This window comes from Lytechinus pictus, chromosome 2, assembly GCF_037042905.1.
Source record: "Lytechinus pictus isolate F3 Inbred chromosome 2, Lp3.0, whole genome shotgun sequence".
NCBI classification, from domain to species: Eukaryota; Metazoa; Echinodermata; class Echinoidea; order Temnopleuroida; family Toxopneustidae; genus Lytechinus; species Lytechinus pictus.
Genome location: NC_087246.1, coordinates 51,698,634 through 51,720,101, shown reverse-complemented (window position 1 = coordinate 51,720,101; position 21,468 = coordinate 51,698,634). Strand labels below are relative to the sequence as shown.

The window sequence follows — 21,468 nt, the reverse complement described above, 5'->3', positions numbered from 1 at the left end:
GATCTTCAGTTCTATTTGAAAATTTTCACTATCTATAACTATAAAATCACTTTGTATCCATTCTTTTTTAATTACAGAAAAAATTATTTGAATCATCAGCAGTGTAACCCCGGTTATGGAAGTATGAGACTGGTCTTAGTTGACCTACAATAATATCTGATGCTTGAAATATCCCTTTCTGAAAGAGTTCAACATCAAAAAAAGGTTTATTATGAAGACATATAAATCTGTTAGTAAAAATCACAGGATTGATCTTGTTTTTCTCAAAGTTTCTACATTGATCCAAATCTTGCCATGCTTTCAACATATCTTTATAAAATATTGGTATACCTTGTAAGTCCATTTTATTTGCATCATAATTACAAAGAAATATACTCCGGCCTCCCAATGATCTAAAAAAAAGTAGTCAAAGGTAACTTTCCAACCTAAATATTTCTCACCGTACAGCAGCCTTTTAATCCACATAATTCTCTGAGTTTTAATGAAAACTTCAAAATTAGTTACTTTGAGTCCCCCTGCACAATAATCTTGATATAGAATTTTCCGTTTTATTCTGTCATTTCCACCCCAAATGAAATTAAAAGAAATCTTTTCGATTTCTTTAAAGATATTTTGAGGAACTGAAATATTTTGAGGAACTTTCAAAGTTCGCAATGCGCCTTAACGCCCTCTCAGTACCTTCGACTTAACGTTAATGTGTATTATAACAGAATAAACCCATTCATAGACTTCGCCCTTACGTATATATATATATATATATATATATTTTTTTTTTTTTATATATATATATATATATATATATATATGCCATTCCCCCACTGTCCTTTTTCTTATGAATTATGTATGTATTTCACCCTTATTATAAAAAATAAGAATTCAAGTTCAATCAGTCATCAATCCAATATTTTTCATTCTTGAGGATAAATTTGAATAATCATAATTTCATACAATAAATGCAAAAGAACAAGTGGGGATATGACATCATCAACTTGCTAATTACATATTCATGAATACATGCATAGATAATACATAATAGAAATACTTAGTAATTCACAGAAATCTTTAAAATGTCATGAATTATTGACCCAGGGAGCTCCTTGACCAGTTTGGATCTTTATTTCAGTGTTTTGTTTGACTGATAGCTGTTCGAACCATATTATTTTCAGCCTGGAATATCCCTTTAATTATCACATCCCTTTCCTTCAATTTAATCGCCCCTGGCCCTAGGCCTAGCCAGGTTAGGGGGGGGGGGTTAATATTAACCATCACAGGCCATGCAGTGACGCCATATCACATCTCTATGGTCATCACCAACGAACGTAGAGGGCAGCAACACACGACAGTGTTGCTTTTAGGAAGGTCCACTCGATACGCGCTTACAAATGAAGTGCGCGCACAATTTGGTAGGCATGCCAACGAAACCATGAACCGACGCGATACATTCAGAGATTAATAACAAAATAGAGGTAAAATAACAGATTATGACAAGACTAAATCCCAATAATAGAAATAGAAAAATATAAAAACAATTGACAAAAAATGTACCACATTTCAAAATTAAAAATATTACCAGATTATTGTCTTTTGTTTTTTTAATTCTTCAGTAAACAGGATTGATTATGCCATCAAATAAACCAATCTGCTAATTTCACCCCGATTTAGTCAAGCTCATTTTGTGACCGCTATTAAGATCCGCCCCTCACTCAGCGCACTTTTTTAGTAAATTGTAGAGTTGATTTTTTTTTATTTCCTCATTTTCAACATTTTTACTTGATAGACTTTTACAGCAAATATCACGCATAAAAATATTCAATATTCATTTCTGTATTTTTCCTAAAATATTACGTGGTGGTGAAAACAATTTCATGACTTTCGCATATCAACATGATAACAAATATACGTGAGGTTGAACATTCTTCATCTATGTTTCGCTGCACCACATTAATGCGCCTACACAATCCAGCAACAGTGCCATCGCTTGAGTGCAAGCGCCATGGCTGACCGCGCCAGCGCCCCGGCCGGCCGGTACGGTCGATGCGGAGGTAGGATACGGTTGGCTGGTATTTGTGCATGCTAATTGCACAAATTAGGATGAAATTATGGAATGAAAAAAGTAGCTGTGACATATACCTTCGTCTCTTGATAGTTCACAAGTCAAGGCCCGTCAAAACATATATGGCTCGATACTGGACCAGATAATTTTGGTCTGTTAATTAGGTCTAACTTTAGACTAGGACTTACCTGGGCTTGAGCTTGACTGGTGGCCGTATTCGAGCTCTGCCTGATGTCTTGCAAAAAAGTTGGGTCGGATTCGTGGATATCGATTAATTCTTTTATACTTTCAGACTCCGATCTACACTGTAGGGGAAAATTCGGATCCTAACCTTGATCATTTATCGTTGCAACTGGCAGTTAGTGCCACATCAATGACAGATTAATTAAGTCCATATCGTTCAAGTCCATATCTGGCTAAGTCGAGTAGCGTCTAGATATCCTGCCAGTCCAGCTAGTGCGGCCAGTATTGCATTTGCGCAGTACGCGCACCGATGTACTGTGTCCCGGAAGTTTCGGCGCGGCTATGCCAGAAGATCAAGGTATTGGCTCTCGTGTTGGCTGGTGTAGCTTTGTAGGGGCAGCGAAATTAAGCAGAAAAGAGGTAATTCAATGTCATCAGACTATGTATGTTTATTGATGTGCAAACTACAAGAATCATGATTACGTTTTGTCTTACTTTTTTCAAAAAATAAATGAACAGTTATTAAAGAATATTTACATTATTTCTTGGAGTTTTCAGTATCCATAAAAAATAGTAAAATTGAACAAACGAAAAAAAATCAACTCTACAATCTACCAAAAAAGTGCGCTGAGTGATGGGCGGGGCTTAAGTGGTCACAAAATCTGAGCGGAGTGGACCTTCCTAAAAGCAACACTGTCGTGTGTTGCTGCCCTCTACGTTCGTTGGTCATCACATATTCACCTTTAAACAACAAGATCTAAGCCGTATATCCCCATAGAGATGTATACTAACTACGCTAGAGTGCGGAGTCGCCATAGGCGCGCGTACTTAACGTCTGTGATTGTGTGGAGCGTGGCGGCCATTGCTCGATAGGTATAGATTCGCAAAAGTACCCGGATGTACCCATAGCTCGTGCGTTGTAACGCTGTGAAAAGGGGTGCCGTCTCCGGCCTTTATCTTGAAGAAAAGAACACAACCTCATAAAAATCGAAAATATGAATGACAAATTGCATCTCAATACACTATTAGAGTGATTACATGGGGATTATGCTATTAATTTGGCATTTTAAAAACCTGATTTCTCGGGATGAAATTCTAAATAATTTGCATTTACCTGTCCGTTTATAGGCCTGTAATAGATAACAATGTTGATATACTATCATATAAACAATCATATAAAAATAAAAACATACAGCGGACATTAATAGAAAGATTGACAATTAATTCAAAAGACTGCAGTGAATTAGCCCTTCTCTGGATTTCCCTATATACCTTTAACTGCATCGTCCTCCTTCCACCCTTCCCACATATACGTCCTTTGATTCTATGTTTATGTTGGATATAATTTTGTAATTTCTATATAGGCCTACATGATATGTAACTTGCTTTAATTTGTATGAAATATAGGCCTATCATTTTTATATATTAAGTTGTACAATAATTCTGTATAAGTTAGTGTTTTGATCTACATGCGCTATTAAAGGGCATCTCATTATTGTTCTTGGTGAGCCTCCCGTTACACCATCAATGTTGAAATTTGTGTTATTTGGTGAACGTGCTGATTTTGTTCTTATAGGAACATAATAAATTCCCCAAAATCTGCAGGCCTATATGGCCCGAAAATAAAATATTGATTTAAAATGTCGAGAATATAGCCTAATTTGTTCAAACTTTTCAAAAATGACAGTTTTAATTCCCTTCACTTTAAGTTAGATTTGTTTTAATTCGCTTTTTAGGGGCCGTGTGTGCAATTAAAATAACAAACACACCTAAGCAAATTCGCTTTAACATACTGATCAAAATAAAATACAGGGGGCGCGACCGGACCCCTCCCTGAAATGAAAATGAACATTACACATAATAAATGATTGTGATTTTATACACCCCATCACTTTCAAAATCATTCCGCGACGCCGTAACATAATATAATAATTTTGTTCATCCATGGAAATCTTATTTAAAAAAAACTGATCGAATAACCAAACTCATGTCCATAGGCCAGCAAATGACATTAAAGGAAGAAAACTAGAAAATCAAATTCAGTTATACTTTTAAAATGAAAAACAAAACTGGATATTCAAAACGCGTGTTTATCTGTTTATATGTTAGGCCGGTGCCAGTGCTTACAAATATTTGCCATAAAGTTCATTTATTCAAGCGACACAGACACAGTTAATTAACACAATTTCAAGGCAGGTATCAAATTTGAGATTAAATTAGGATTTTTAATATCTTATTCCAAGTATTGTCACTTTTGCAATATTATTGTTTCTATGTTTGGTTTTAGTACTCACAATTTTGCAACCGTTTTCATAATTATGATAAGTTTGCATTGATGTCTTTCATGATATTAGTTTTATACACTCTTGCAGTAGTAATAATATTCTTTATAGTATAATACAAATTATATATCATAATCCCGCCCCTTTTCTTCTCTCCTTCTCCCCCTTCTTCCTCTCCTTATTATTCTATCCTTGATTTGTTCACATGATATTGGTCTAATCATTATAGGATCAGAAACAACGGCGATAAACAAAATATTTCAGCCAGTTTGCCGATCAGCATATTTTCAGCCGGGGAGAATCAAGTCTATACTTTCCAGAAAATCAAAGTAAAATTGTTTTGCGCATTGTGATTTGTTTACTCTCCGAAGTTTTAAAATGTTTGCAAGGCAATAACACTGTACATAAACATCCAACCCCCCCATTAGGCCTCCTGTACATTGCAAAATTGTACGACTGCATGCGCGCATTTGATATGCAAATTTTGCTGTCAACAAACTTTTCTATACATTGATCGCAAGTAAGAAAGTATACTTTTATATACATATTTATAAATATGATGGGATGGTTGCCAGCAAAGGAAATCTAAATCATCAATTTTTAACTGAATCAATGCGTAAATCATTTCCAAATATCAATAAAAAGTCATTTTATGATTCGCGAGTTTTTGTGATGTTGGTTTACATCAGCGTGTAAGACATGGGGAAAAGGGATCGAGTTATTATAGGCCCTATTGTGTAGATATATATGGAAAATGAATTATAACAATTATCTAAAGTGAAGAAATAAATTATCAGCAATCAGCATAATAGTAATTAGGAAACTATGAACTATAAAAATACAATCGTGGTTTTTTTTTTTCGATACAGCGTCTCAGATGCATCAGACACTGTGATATGGCCTATGAATTTTCTTAGGTTAATGTACATCAAATCATATTAAAACACATTAAATTTATTTATCAGGACCTAGGCCTAAATGTTATTTTTGATATTCATCTCTTCCAAATCATTAGAAAATAGAAGTCATATTAATGTATCGAAATTTTACCTAAGCAAAAACAATTGGGACTTTAAATCGTTTGCCTGTATTATAGCTGTATCGGCCTATATTATGCGCTATAGATAGGCCTATATAGGCCTTTTGACCTCAGTTTTGCTAGATTTTTGTTGTATTTGAACTTTAATCCAGTGCAATATTTACAATTTTGCTTTTCCATATGCTTTCGTGCTCATATGTCATCAATTTGTCATGTTCTGTGCTCATCCGTGTACATGCCCCATAGGTACTGTACGCGCATGGCAGGCTGCGAATACCTATCGAGCAATGGCGGACGGTCTCCACGTAATCACAGCGATTTGACGAAGTACGCCCTCTAGCGTTACTAGTATACATCTCTATGTATAGGCGGTCGTGACGGAGCTTCTCGAGGTGAGTGGTAACATTTGACCTGATTCAGGCTGATTGACAGGAAATTTTATCTTGCTGTATAAAGAAAGGGTGCCTTGGTATTAAAAATATATTGTTGATATTTATTGTTTGTTCAAGCTATTGTAGCCATAGGCATAAACATACTCATAGGCTTAGCAGACTCGATCTGGCAATTTTTTGTTTGTTTAGTCCCACCCGTTATGCTTCGTGTTTTATATGTATTTGCCTGGCAATTGCTGTGCTGTGTCAACCTAACTTAGGTTAGGACCACTCCTAGTCCTAGTATGTTGTGTGAGTGAGTACCAATGAGGTCCAAACATTAACATGTATGGACCTCATAGGTGACAATACCGCATATACCGGTTTGTGTTTCCCTGCATCCAAGTATTTAGTGAGATTATCACTAAATCAGAGTTGTGTGCAGGTCTGTTCCTTTTCCTTATGATTGCATGCTTGAATTTGAAAATGTGTCACATTAGAGTCTACTCATTTTAATTCATCTTAACTTTAAATGTAATAAAATAAGGGAAACTTACATTTGAGACAATTCTTTGATTGCTGTCACTGCAGCTACAGCTGAGTGTACAAACGTGCCAGCCAATCCGCTGGCGCGTCCGTACGTTCAGCTGTAGCTGACGGCGATCGAAGAAGAACTTGGCTGATCCTGATAGATTGTTTTTCATAGAACTTCGCTATTTTCCAGCATATTTTTCTGAAAGGTGGTAAACTGATTGTATTTGATATAAATTTATCTTTATATTTTTTTCCTTTTTCCCCTGTCAAAAAGCAAAATTTAGGAGTAATCAAGGAGGGTGCAAAATTGCACCCTTTTCTTGCACCCTTTTCTCCATAGACGCTGTAGGCCTACATGTAGTTAAGGCGTCGGTGGAGCTCCACCACTACGAGCCCAATGGCCGTCATCGGTCTATTGATGGATTCTCAGCGGAGCAAATGTGTGACAGAAGTAGACCTATTTATCGGTCTACTTTAACGTTAAACGTTGATTTAAAAAGAAATCATTTAACAAGTACAAAACGTCGATGTAAAAATGTGTTACATTCTCTTATAAAATTCTATCTTGTGTTGCTTTCAATTTTAGTACACTATTTGGAAGTGGCCCATGAAGTTTGAGTTATTTCAAGCAAGATGTTTGATCAGTTTAAAGAGAAGATTCACTCTGTTCAGCTTGATTTGAATGCTGGGTAAGTATTAATCAATTTCATTTTCTGAAATTTTTTTAAATTGTGAAGGTGTAATCCAGGCTGAAAATGTTCCTTTCAGCAGAGTTCAAGGGTCAAATTAAACAAGGGAAACTGAAAAATTCATTGAAATCTGATAAGAAAAATAGCTAAGTTATAAAAAATGGAATTCTGAAGCTGGTGATGATTATATACCCACATGTGCAATTTCATGAAGTCCTGTTTCTTTGATTTCCAAAATTTTGATTTTTTTTTCATTTTACTTGGATAAAAGTATCTACCTCTTAAGAAAATAATTACAACATTGATGGTCCTGCAACAATTTACGTTGTAAAATATGCTCTGACACACTATTTATGTGAGAACAAAATTTTCTATTCATTTGAAAACAAAAATAATGAAGAGAAAACAACATATAGTGAACAGAACATCTTTCAAGGTTCAAACCTCATCAACCTGAAAATCATAAACATAGTCATTGGTATATACCCTTTGAATATCAGATAAATTCATTATATTTAATTGAATCATGCATGATTCACTTTATGAATTTTCATTTGTATATTTTTCAGTTTGAAGTCACTGAGTGAGAAGGCCAGAGAAGTTGGACGATCAAAGAAGTGAGTTGCATTCATTCCCAATTATTTTTATTTAATCCATTGAACACCATTTTATTTCAGTATTATGCACAAGTTCCTAGCTCATTCCCCTAATCATTTGGCAAAAGGGCTTGATTGGTAAAAATAAGGGAACATGGAAATGAAAGAAAAATCTGTTTTATAACATAATTAATTTTTTTATTTCAAAATTTGGGAACAGCCTTTGTCTCATAAAAACATGTTGAACAAAGTATGAATATTTATCCTCAAATTGTTCAAGATGCCAATGTGTGCAACTTAGTTTGATGTAGTGACTTAAATGCAAAGTAATTACTAGATTAGAAGATCAATATTTTGGTATTGGAGTGGGAATTTTTATGTATTTTCTGACAATACATTCAAATTTTTGCTAAAAGTCTATTGCCTGTAAGAAATTTGATCTTAAATCTTTTCTGCGTTGATTTAGAATGTCTTAAACCATAATCAATCAAGATATTTTTTTACAGGTTTTACAGATCATTGAAACATACTCTTGAGTGTACATTTATATAAGTATCTATAAATATATTATTCACTTCCTCGTTTGCCTTTTTAGACTGCCTGGTGAATTGCATGTTCTTGACAGCAAAACAGCAGAGTAAGCCCCCTTTTTATTTTATTGCATTCAATTTATTCTTGCAATGGTCTGTGAAAATATTTTTTTATATGAGAGGTGGAAGAACTGGTCTGTCTTTTCTTTTATTATTATTATTTTTTTTTGGAAATTGTATTTCCTGGCAAGATAATAACATAATGACAAATACAATAGAAACATGACGAGAAGTTTGAAATTTTAGCACCAGCCAATGCCTGGGGATCACATAAAAGAACTGAGAGGTTCTCCTTATTGGCTGGTGCCTACATAGAATAATGTAAAATAGAAATTTAATGTAAGCATGTAATTATAATCAAACCTTTGAATAAACCTTCATTGTCATATGTAGAGAAAACATAAAAATAGGGTATCGAAAGATTGATTAGAAGGTCCGTCACACTTTAAGGATACTCAATAATCTGACTCGCTATAGTAACTGTCATCTTAATTCATTTAAAGTTTGCAAGATTATATGCATTGGATCACTTTTATGCAACATTTTTTTTTCTGGTGATTACAATACCAGAAAAGCCATTCTGAATTTTAATAGCCATGAGACTGAATTTTAATCATCTAAATTTGTTAAACTAACTTGTAGAAAATAAGCAAGTTCTGAAATGATGCTACTCCAAACGCACTAGCGCCTGTTCTGACCTTTATGAATAATTGTGCTTTTTATATTGCTAGTCAGTAGAAAGACAATTGTAAAAGCAAGATGATGTGATATTTGTTTGCTCATTGAAATGAATGAATAAGAACAAACAAATAGGAGGCAAATTAGTTGGTGTCTACATAACTTTTTTTTTTCTAACAGACAAGGTGATGTAATTAATTAGTATTAGATCAACACTCATTAAATTGGAGATGAGCTTAAGAGGAGTGGGATGTTAGCATGTAATAAACCAAAGAATTAAAGAAGTAAGTATAGTAGGTACGTGTTAAAATGCTACTATTTTGACAAAGTCTAGATGTTCAAACAGGGAACTAACCACCATTTTATTTCATTTTCCCCAGCCTTGCATCTCTTAAACCAGAATGTGTTGATGCTGGCGATGAAATCCTCAACAGGTAAATTGCATAAGAAAATCAAAATAAGATGTAGTTTAAACAGTTAATCCTTTCATAAAGTAAATTTTAATAAATCATCACTCTCCTTCAAATAGAATATTATCATTTTCCTGTTTTAAAGATGTGTTAACGTTGTCAGATGAGGTGGTTATTTGATTTTGAAGAAACTAATAACTTTGTGGGTTTTGTGATATATTTTTCATTACAAATATTAAGGCTTATCTTTGTTTAAATTATCTTTTTTTTAAATAAATCAAACTTCAGAAAAATAATACAATACAGGAATTATTTTATCTTGGACTTGCCTGTGTCAAAATATTATTACATTTTCCATTATTTAGTGAAAGTGTTTGTAATGGTTCTGATGTGAGAATTGCTTTGAAAGTACTTATGGTTTCAATATTTTGTCTAATTCTTAAGGTTTCAACAGATGTGGACTCAGCTACATGTCAATATTGAATTCTCTGCAGAAAAAGCTACGGTATGTTGTAAGCTTACTGATTGCCACTCATATATAAATCAAATGTAAACCTCTTTAATGACTGAAATGATAGTTCATTTATATTCATACTGAATGAAAAAGACATCACTTTTAAAGTTTTTATACATGTATTTATATTGATACCTATTTCATGTTTTTATCATTGGTGGTGTTCTCATTTTTTTGTATACCCTAGAAAAATGACAAGGTTGTCTTAGAGTTGGTAGAGCATCATGACAAACAGGTCCAGGTCTGGAAACAGTTCCAGACTAGACTTCAAGAAGTGCCAGGCATGGTCGCACAGATCCAGAATCTAGCAGTAACATTAGGTAGGTATTACAATACTTCTCTGATGGTCAGGGAGACTCCCTGAAACTTGACTGAAATTTTAGCGAAAAAACGCAGGTTTTCAACTTCTTCCTGATACATTGATCTCCTTCATTTGATTGTGTGTAATTGAGAACGATCTCCCCCTTCTTCCTCAGTGAATTCTCCCTGAAAGATGAATATTATAGTTAGCAGCTCTGCCATGAATTCCTTTCCCATTTAGAGTTTGTATTTTATTCATCAATTTTATATTTATATGAGGGCCTTATAGATTAAATTATGAAAATGGCATTAAATATTTTTAAAAATCTAATACGTGCCTCTCCTCAACAATTATCTTCTCTCCCTCTCTCTCTCTCTCTCTTTCTCTCTCCCTCTCTTAAGCTAAATTGCAATAGTGAACATTATGTGTGAGGCTTGATACAAATGATGAAAATGATGACCTATAAGAAATGGAAACTGCTTTTGGCATTCAAAATCACAAAATATATTTTTGAATAGATGGAGTTACAGCAACCTCATTCCCTTGAGTTATGTTCAAAACTGCAAGCAGAAACTATGTTGGGTTTATGCTGAGTTAAATCTTCCTTGCAGAAGCGTAGTTAAAGGGTCAATGCCTGAATGACTGCTAACTTAATAGAGAAGCATTATTTTTTTCATTTCATTGCCACTGGTCTGGTGATATGAGAAGCATAATCAGGCCTACGAGAATTTTCTGAAATAGGAATCAAATTTTAATACTGGAATGTTCAATGATCCTATTTTAACATCAACTAATAGGAATTGAAATGTTCAAGAAACCAATTTAGCTCGAAATCCCGAGAGCATTTTCCAGTCTTTAAAATACATGTAAATGCCAGTTGTGTTAACAATCTAAAATGAGTTGAACAGAATTCAGTAAAACAACTACCAAAGTGTTTATATACATAAATTAATATGTTTCAAATGATTATGTTAGAAAATGTGCCATTGCTGAGAAATTGACAAATCAAGCATGGTCTTCCGCCCAAATGTTGAGTCTTTTTCCAAACAATAATAATACGTTGTCCCATATGTGCTAATCTGAATGGGCAATCTCCAGTGTGGTCACTTTTCAGCTTGGATTTCATGATTTCACAGAGTTGGGTTTATGTAAGTAAACCAGCTCTATAGCTACCATGATGTGAAGGCAATTGACCTTGATTTTACAGACTTTCCCATGATATCTGTGGGCCCCGTCTTCCAAAGGGTTACGATTGATCCGATCAACCTCAACTGTATGGAAATCCATCCATGTCATAATTCTTTCTACAGAAAATTTGCACAATATCCTTTGTAAACAAAAGAGAAGCACACTGAATTTTCACCCCCCAAAAATGGATGTATGAATATGCAGCATATCTAGAAAAATTTGGAACTAACGTGCATTTTAGATGATGACGTTGTTGGCTTTCCATACTTGAGGTTGATGGGATCAGTTGCAACTCTTTGTAAGACGGGGCCAGGTTTTTGATGCAGCTACATTCCTTTACCTTTAGAGTCATACATAACTTACAGCTTTAAGATAACTCCTGGATTATAAATTGCAATAATGATATCCCTCTATAGGTAAATTGGAAGCTAATTTTGAGGAAATAGAGAGCATGCTGGAGAGTCTTGAAGATACATGTGAGGAGGAGGAGTTGCTAGGCAACAAGAAGATACAGCTGGCAGAATTCATGAAATACAAGGAGCAAAAATCGTAAGTAGGAAACATTCTCTCAGTAAGTTTATGAAGAACAGGGCACTGTCTTACAAAGAATTCAGATTGATCCGATCAACCTCAACTCTGTAAATCCATCGTTGTCGTGATTTTTTCTCAAGGAAATATGCACAATGTCCTCTGTAAACAAAGAGAAGCATACTGAAATCACAAGAAAACGATGAATATATGAATCAGTCTGATATATGAATATGCATCATATCAAGAAAACAGTTTGAAAAAGACATGCACTTCAGATGTTGACGTTGCTGGCTTTCCATAGTTGTGGTTGAATGGATCGATTGCAACTCTTTGTAAGACTGGGAACAGTTGTGTAATGCTTGAATATGATTTGATTTCAGTGTAAATCACATTTTTTATCATAGACCATTCAAAACCATGATATCTCGGGCATAGGGATCAATGGCTAAGGGCCACCACACACATTACGACCCGACTGGTCTACGACTGGCTTGCGACTGAGTGAGGGAAGATGTGACGTCACAGCTCTTGTCAGCTTGAGAGTCGCAGACCGGTCAGAGACAAGTCGCAAGGAAAATGGTAAGGATTTGACATATCGAATCCTTATGACTGAATCGCAAGCTCAATCCAACTTCCAGCCAGTCAGACAGCAGAGTTGCACGATGCGTATATGATATACAACGTGCATACACTGTAGTAAGCGCCATTTTCTCAGTTGCTATGGCAAAAAGCAAAAAGCGCGCACATGCGTGAGTCGCAGACAGCATAGCATGGTAGTCGGATCACAAGGTGTGCGGTGTGGAGGCTTATGACTACCTTGCGATTCATCTCTACTCACTCAGTCGCAAGCCAGTCGTAGACCAGTCGGGTCGTAAGGTGTGAGGTGGCCTTAATACACAGCTGAAGACTATCAACATTTACAAATTTTGTGATAATTCTGTGAGGAAATCCATTCTGAATAGTCATTATTGCATGAAATCTATCTAGTCCATGATATCAATAACTTCTCTATGAGTTTAGGTCATGAGTATGTTCATCAAAGTTTTTCTGAGGGACTTGGGTTGGATTTCCAGCCATGTCGTGTTTTCCTACAGCAAGAAATTTATCCACACTGTGCTGCACTCAACCCAGGTGAGGTAAATGGGTACCAGCAGGAAGTAATTCCTCAAAAGAGCTGTTAGCACCAGAATCGGTAGACTAGCTTAGCCGGGATAATATAGGAGCGCCTTGAGCACCTAACAAGGTGGATGGATATGTGTGCTATACAAATCCTATGTTATTTATTATGTATTCAAACCATCCTTGGTAGTTGCTGCATTGACACTAACAACAAAGTTTCACAAGAAAATAGCAATGCCCTCATTCCTGCCCAGTAATCACCTAGTAAAGTTATTTCTATATTCATATTTTATGTTACAGAAAAGAGAGGTTACAGAGAAGAGGTAAGTTGTTTGTATTCAAAAGTTTATGAAATTTCTGTGAGGAGATTCTAATTGGAAACAATTCTTTTTGTGCCAATTTTATTTATATAGTTAATATGTATGGAATATTTCAGTAATTGATTAATGAAATTTGTGAAAAAGTAAGAAATCTATGACTTTTCAATATTGCACTTTTTGCAAAGTGCACTGAATTCATGTGCCCTAAATTCACATTGAGTTTAGCACCCTTTTTTGTAAGTGCACATTTATCATTGGACCTTTCTCAATGACTGTTACATCAAGTGCAATTATACACTGAATCTGAATAGTTCATGGAAAACCTTTCGTGAATTTGAGCCAATATGAAGAGATCATATATAACATTATTCTCATTAACAATATTTCTATACCCAGTTTCTTGGAACTTGTAATAAAGATGAAGTTGTATTACAAATTTGCTTTCAGCCATCAAGTTTCCATTTTCAATAGCTTATAACTGTATTTTGTAACTTGCCTCTGATAATGAGCTTAATGAAATGGGGCCCAGGGTCCCTGCTCTTCATATTTTCATCTTTCTTAAACCTGACATAACACAATCCCTTCTGTAACCTTGATGACAAGATGATTATTTGGTCCCAAGGACCTTGTCCTGGGGGATGTTTCACAAAGATTAAGTATGACTTAAGTCGCACTTAAATGCTGATGCATACATGATATGCAACACACAGTCTTATTGATTAATATGCAGTAGTTCGTGTCCTCTTCGCATGATCTGACCAATGCGGTCATGCCTTTTATACCGCACGCAACTAGACATTTAAGTGTGACTCTAAGTCATACTTAAATCTTTGTGAAACACCCCCCAGAAATTCTACTGTATATATATATATATATAAGTGTGCACTAAACACGCCTTGTCTTGTCAGATCGTCTGCTGGATGAATACAACCAGAAGTTCCGTCGACTGGAAGACCGGGAAGATGCCAAGAAGAAGGAGAGACAGAAAGCCTTCCAAGAAGTCTTTGCTGCTGACATGGCCCATTACAAGACTCATGGGAAAATGTCAGGTAGTACAATCAAATCCACTTATTCAGAGTTCAGTTGTCTGTTCCACAATTGTTGTAATTGATATGTATGTATATGGTATAAATATTGATATCTAATTGTTTTTGAGGAGGTTACCCAAGACAGAAAGATGTGGAAGAGATGTCATCATGGTGTGAGAGTCAGTAAGTTAGTAACCCTTCGTAAGAGGTAAAGTGCTGACTGAAATAAATGATGAATGATGATTCTACACTGGAAATAAATAAATTGACTTTGATTAAAAATAAGGACCGCCTGTCCATGAATAAGACCCCCCCCCTCAAACGTTTTAATTTTTTATGTGATTGCCTTTGAAAGAAGACCTGTCGATGGTCTTTAAAGAAAAATCGTAAGAGAACCCTCTTGCTGCCAAGACAGATTTGCAAAGATGCCAAGTTAAAAAAAACCCAGCCATGCGTGATATATCCTGTGACTCCCCCTGAGATCACAGGCATCTGGAGTGAAGATGTGCAAGATTTATTTTCATCAAATGTGTCACAAACTGTGTTGCCATTGTAACGGCATATCATGTGGCAATAAATCAGGGGAAAAAATGTTTGGAGCATACAACTGCAGAAAATTCATTTCCATGGTAATAGTATATCATGGCAATAAGGCAGTTGTCACAGTATGGGGGTAGTGATCGCCTTCAGTCACATTTCTATTTTCTGTATTCAATCCCCTACACAGCTCCAGTGACCCAATCCTCTCAGGAATTGGAGAACAGACTGGATGAATTTGAGATAACCGTCGATAGGGATGACCAACTAGCTCTGGACGACTTCCTGGGACCTGACGAAGAGGACGAGGAAGTCAGTAGGAGCTCGAGCAGAAAAAGAGTACCAGTGACAAAGGATGAAGAGAGTAATGATGGTGATGATGAGGATGAAGAGGAGGATGCAGCTAAAGTGGAAGGCACTGCCTCATTGGACAGGAGAGAAGAGAGGATAGGACAGAGTGGAGAAGATGAGAAACTAAAAGAGGAGTCCAAAGGAAGTGATTCTGTGAATTCAAAGGTCGCAGAAACCAAAGATGAAGCCAATTTAAATGAAGAACAAACACATATAGAGGGTGAAGGAGAAGGTAAGCTTGGATGTATCTGCAATTAGTAATACTTGCAGGTATTGGATATTCAAAGTACACTTAAGTTTGGTTCATTTTACCCGTAACCCTATCTAGCCCGGGGGGGGGGGGGATTGGCTGCTTATTAGCTGCCCCTGGATATTGTTTGCGATAAATCTGTAGAGTTTGTTTGCAATCACATTATCAACAGCCAAGACTTCTTCTGTTAACAAATATGTATTTATATTGTGATTGTGATTGTGTATAATTCATATTGAAAAATTTTATTTGTGTAAAAAATGTTTATATATATGAGTGAATGAAAAATGTGTTTGACCTGGCTAGATCCACCACTGGTAGTTCATGTCAAGCAACTGGAAATGTAAGAGCAGCATATTTCCACTATCCAACTATTATTTAAGACTTGCAGGGAATTTGGCATGACTGTATTTTAGTATTTAGCAATATTCTTTTTTTTTCTTGATTCTTTGTAGACTCCTCAGAAAACTCACAGGATAAGCAACAACATCTAGAGAATGCTTCTACCAGAAACGGCCTCAAGGAGGAAGAAGAGGAGGAGGAGGAAGAAGATGAGTTTGGAACCCCTGATGAAGATGCAGATGAATCAACATCAAAATCATAGCAGATCACTGGATTCTGCATGGATGATAGTCCCACCGCTCTGTGTTGAAGGCAGAGATTTGTCAGTTTCCAAGAGATTATTTTATGATTTGCTGACACAAGATTTGATGGAAAGCTCTTGAAAATCCTGTAATAGAGCTACTACATCTCTGATGCTCGGGTAAATTTGCAGTCCGAGTCTAAACATTCTTTGGTAGTGAGACAGTGACTATGTGAGCCAATGAGTTGATTATTAAGGTTGGTTAGTCATAACCCAGATTTTACTGCGGGTGATGGGCAACCCATGATACTTTTTAATATAACACTCATGAAAGGAGTTGTCTGACAGTTTCCATAGTAATGTTGCTTCTCAGCCAATAAGAATCAAGGAAAGTTGTCAGATATGGCAACTTGTCAGGGGAAAATATTGATGAAACACCCAGGTCTCACTGGGTGATATTCTGATTATTAGACCTAGGTTTATCCCGAGTGTGAAATGCTAGGCTTCAAATTATTTCTTCCATATTTGTAGCAAATATAATGTATCAATTCTTTAAAATAAATTATATATTTGAATTTTGCTATTCTTTCCATTTCCCGACTCATAATTAATTTTTTGGCAACTTTTTGCAGCAGGTTTAGAACGATTTTAATTGGTGAATAAGTTGACAACTGGCATTCCATAAACGTTTGGTCTAAATTAACCCAGGTTTAACTAAACCATGGCTATTAGAATCCCACCCAGTGGGTTTTAAAACACCTGGTGTGAAGGTAATTGCTACTGTCAGGTCAAGGGCCCATCACAGAAAGAGTTCGCGTTTAAATGAAAAAAAAATCAAGCACAAGTCCTGAATATGTGTGTATCATTGGTTGAAAATGAAGTTGTGTTTGATTTTTTGAGTTGTGTTTCATCGAAACTCTTTCTGCAACAAGCCCCTGACAATAAACCTAATTATTTATTGTTTTAATAGCTAAAGACAGATATCTGGTCTTGGACATATATTGTATAACCATCGTGGATGATATTCTGATAGTCATGGTTTAGTTAATCCTGGATTAACTTAGACCTTACTTTTATGGATTGCCAGTTGTCAACTCATCAACCCATTAAAAATTATTCTTATCCCACTGCAAAAGTTGAAAAAACAATAATAATAATTGAGTCGTGAAATGGGTAGAATGATAATTGTCACAAGAATGGAAGAAATAATATGAAGCCCAGCATTCCATAGAAGTGCGATTTAAAACTCTTAAACCTAGGTTTAATTATCGGAATATCACCCCCTGTGTTTAACTTGGCCTTGGGCAAAAAAAATGGAAAGATGGTAGCTAGAATTACCACACTGGTGTGTGAGAGCCTTGACCAATTCTGATTATTTGTTGAAAGGAAACAATAATTTTCTGTCTTTTGTGACCAATGAAATTGAAATATATCATCAGAAGTTCATTCAAATTTGATATTTTTTAAAGTCATATGATATACATATAATCTTCTGTCATTGTAAATTGAAATTACTGTGAGGAAGTGTTTGATATCAATGCTGATGAGAATGTATTTGGATTATTGGTGCTGCATTAATGACTATGCACCTCATTTATTTAGTATCAGCAATTAAATGTATTTGAGTGCAATCGTGAACTGAACTGTGACCTAACATGTATACTGCCCTATTTGACTAAAGGAAGCAAGAAATAATGTATTTCCTGTAATACATAAAAATCCAAATGTGTTAGTCATTTTAAATACATAAATGCCAATGGATTGGTGGTTTAACATGATGGTTAATCAACCATATCTCATAGCAGATTGTGTGTTTTTCAATGAAGTGGAAAAAAAATATATTAGAATATGAAAACATCAAAATTTAAATTTGGTTTTCATGTCACTTGCTTCCTTTTGTGTGTCAATGCAGGGCAATATAGATGAGGGCCTTTGAAACCACATTGTTTATTATGATGACACAAAGTGTTCTTCTAAATGTTGTTTGCTTTCTGCAAGAAGGTTGTTAGTTTAATGTTTTATCTATGGCAGTATGTTTAGTGGTCAATTTACATTTGAGGAGGCGCGATAGCCCAGTCGGTAGAGCGTGGGTTTTGGATCCCGTTGACCTGGGTTCGATTCCCACTTGATGCGCTAGTGCCCTTTGGTAATGCATTAATCCTCATAACCAGGTCCCTTGAAGAGGACCTTAAGCCGTCGGTCCTCTGGTTGCTTGCTTACAAGCATTCATGCTTTCTTAGCAATCGGGTAAAAAAAACACAATTTTACATGTATTTTCATTTTTGTAAACACATCATTTCTTTTGGAATGTTAAAGGCTTGCTGGGGAAGTTTCATGATATCGAAAATACAATTTATGACTTTCACCCAGTATTAGATCGCTTTGATCGATCTGATCTTATTTACTGGGTGAAAGCCATAAATTGAATTTTCAACATCATTTTATTTGGATGAAATTAAACTTTGAGTGAATATCTTTGCCCGATATTGGTTGACCACTAGGTCAATGATATGGTTATCATGTAATTCTGAATTCATTTTGATAAGTTGGTTTGGTAATAACTTCATAAATTGAATTTATGAACGATATTTGTAAAAATTTCTTTTTTATTTTGAGAAACGCAACCGTAATTAACCTTTCCTATTTCTTATTGTAATTGTGAACTTTTGCACCTCTCCAAATCTCTACTCCTGGGTATGTAATACAGAGAAAAGAAAGAGAAATTCTTTGACAGTTGTTTGCCCATCACCATTGAGCTTTTCTGTATTTTCTATGCTACATCATTTTATTTGAGTGTTTGGTATAAATAAAGAAATAAATTCACTGTTTTCAATTCCATTTATTGGCAAGAGAACTTGGGGAGAAAAAATCTTCTTGAAGATAAATGTATATGTCTTGATTAACTAGTTGGAGACTAATTGTCCCTTTTCCAATGTTTGCTTTTTGTTTCTTTTTAATCTCCCCAAAGATTTTTACAATTGAGTTCATGTCTATTGCACTATCAACATGTGTGCTTATTCTTTATAAAAACAAAATAGTAGACATCAACAGAGAATCATTTCATGCAACTGCGATGAAGTTTTTTCCTTCAAAAGGGAAGAAAATATGAATATAAAACTATATATAGATTAAATAAAACTAGAGAGCCCTCCAGTTGAAAGGTAAAACCCCAAACATGGAAACTTTCACACATTTTAATTTAATTCCAAGTTAATTGTGCAATGATTTTTTAAAAATAAGTATGCTGCTTTGTATTTTGTTATATCATTTCCATCAAATGGTTTTTATTTGCCATAAGGTATAGAGAGAAAATATTTGGAAGCACATGTTTGATTGTCGGTGTAGTCAATCCATTCCTTTCATGAATTATACAGATTTGCTTTCGTGCTGGAAATAAATCACATTGCTTGGTAAGAAATACATTTTTTTTTCATTCTAAAATTAGATTTTATCATGTCATTGTATATTTTACAGAATATTGGAATTGACTGTATGCTGACCTTTGAACATTTCCTATTTGCCCTATGAACAAATGTGCAAATGTACTTGGTTAATTAAAGGGGAAGTTCACCCTGACAAAAAGTTTACTGTAAAAGTACAAGAAAAATAATTTTAAAAATTGGTGAAGGTTTAAGGAAAATCGATTAAAGATTAAGAAAGTTATTTGAATCTTAAGTTTTTGATTTGTGACATCATATACCAGCAGCTGTCCCATATGTAATGTTATATAAAATGTATAAATTTCAATTTTTTAATGGTTCATGACTAAAAATTTCCTTCTTACAAGAGTGGGTGGGAACTAATTTGTTAATGTACTGAAGGTACAATAAAACCCATTTTCATTTTTTTGAGAAAATGGCATTTCAATAATTTTGTGAATTCACGATACATATGAAACTGTTCACATCACAAATCAAAAAATCAAATTGGAAATTCCTTGATGGAATTTCCAAACACATTCACCAATATTTTCTATCATTTTGTTATGCTATTTTTACAATAATTTTTTTGTCAGGATGAACTGCGTGCCCTTTTAAAAGTATGTGTTGTGTAAAAGTGATAATACAATGAATCAGTTGCAAATTAAGCTCTTTGTATTATAAGGCATTTGTTCTCATGAGTAAGACATCAGAATAAAATTGGAGCCTGAAAGCCAAATTTAAATTTTAAATCACACACATTCATTTTTTTTTTTAATCAGACAAAATAATCTTTAATATTAGTTCATTTGTTTATTCAACAAAGTTGTATTGGAGTTTGGTATGTCCAGCTCAAATTTTGAAGGTTTTATTTTAAATGATAATTGTCAAAAGTATATTTGCTTGCCAACTGTTGCTGTTGTTAAGAGGAAGAGTCCCCTTTTTGGGAGAACCATAGAGCATAATTATTTTCAGTAATAATGACACTATGTTTCAATGTTTGTAATAATCTGTCAATACCAGTGTATAGAATATCATCAGTGTACCTATTAAGATGATTCATATACCGATTTATCCTGATTTCTGTTTTCTTCCTAATCTTTCTAAGGTTTGCAAATATGAGACATACTTTTTTCTCATCTAAAAATATTAGAAAAGAATAAGAATTTGTCAAGTTTTGAGCATAATTAATATGAATGATTTAAAACATACATGTTCCTTATCTTGTTCACAAAACAAATTTTGTCTTCATTTAATACATGTGAACATGAAAGTATAAATGTAACCAGTCGAGTCAGTTACTCTTTTTGTCACAAAATTGCAAATCGTTCAGTATGTACAGAACAATTTTGATCAACAATGACTCAAGATGAATTTGACTTTCTAAAATTTCATCTCCTACACCTGTATTTAATCCAATAGGAGACTTTAAGCATAAGGAATAGCTTGGCATATCCCTCCAGTCAATATGCTGATAATACTTACATTAATGTACCACCACGTGGCATTTTCTCTCTGTTTTTTATTTTTTTTTATTTTTTACTATCTATGTTAACAAGAGCACCCTGCATAATAATTATGCTGGTACCTTTGTAATTACATAAATGGTAGCCGAGACAGGTTTTATCATTTAAAGGAAGTAGCCCTTTTAATATTTAAGAGAGATGGGCTTTTTTTTGTCTTGAGAATGCATCAACTTGGAATACACATGTACACATTTCCAACCAGTCTTTACTAACCATGGACAATTTGCACACAGTTTGTTTACACTGTGGCCCGTATTCTGAAGTGAGGTTGAACTTAGACCATGGTTTAACTCTGCTAAAATTATGGACAGCCAAAAAAAATTCAAAATTTTCTGTACATTGTATGTTTCCTATGTTTACAGTGCTCTTTCCTAAC

The 21,468-nt window shown here is 34.6% G+C and overlaps 1 protein-coding gene across 1 annotated transcript; it reads left to right on the top strand.

Moving 5' to 3' along the window:
* The first annotated feature begins 1,133 nt into the window (after window positions 1-1,133).
* On the top strand, window positions 1,134-18,836 carry LOC129270816 (dysbindin-like). Its single transcript, XM_064095107.1, has 13 exons — window positions 1,134-1,319; window positions 5,907-5,949; window positions 7,049-7,151; window positions 7,721-7,768; window positions 8,343-8,384; window positions 9,396-9,449; window positions 9,870-9,930; window positions 10,127-10,259; window positions 11,845-11,977; window positions 13,379-13,401; window positions 14,307-14,447; window positions 15,154-15,546; window positions 16,020-18,836. The coding sequence occupies exons 3-13, from the start codon at window positions 7,096-7,098 to the stop codon at window positions 16,166-16,168; spliced, it is 1,233 nt and encodes a 410-aa protein (XP_063951177.1). The 5' UTR covers window positions 1,134-1,319; window positions 5,907-5,949; window positions 7,049-7,095; the 3' UTR covers window positions 16,169-18,836.
* Window positions 18,837-21,468: the final 2,632 nt, after the last annotated feature.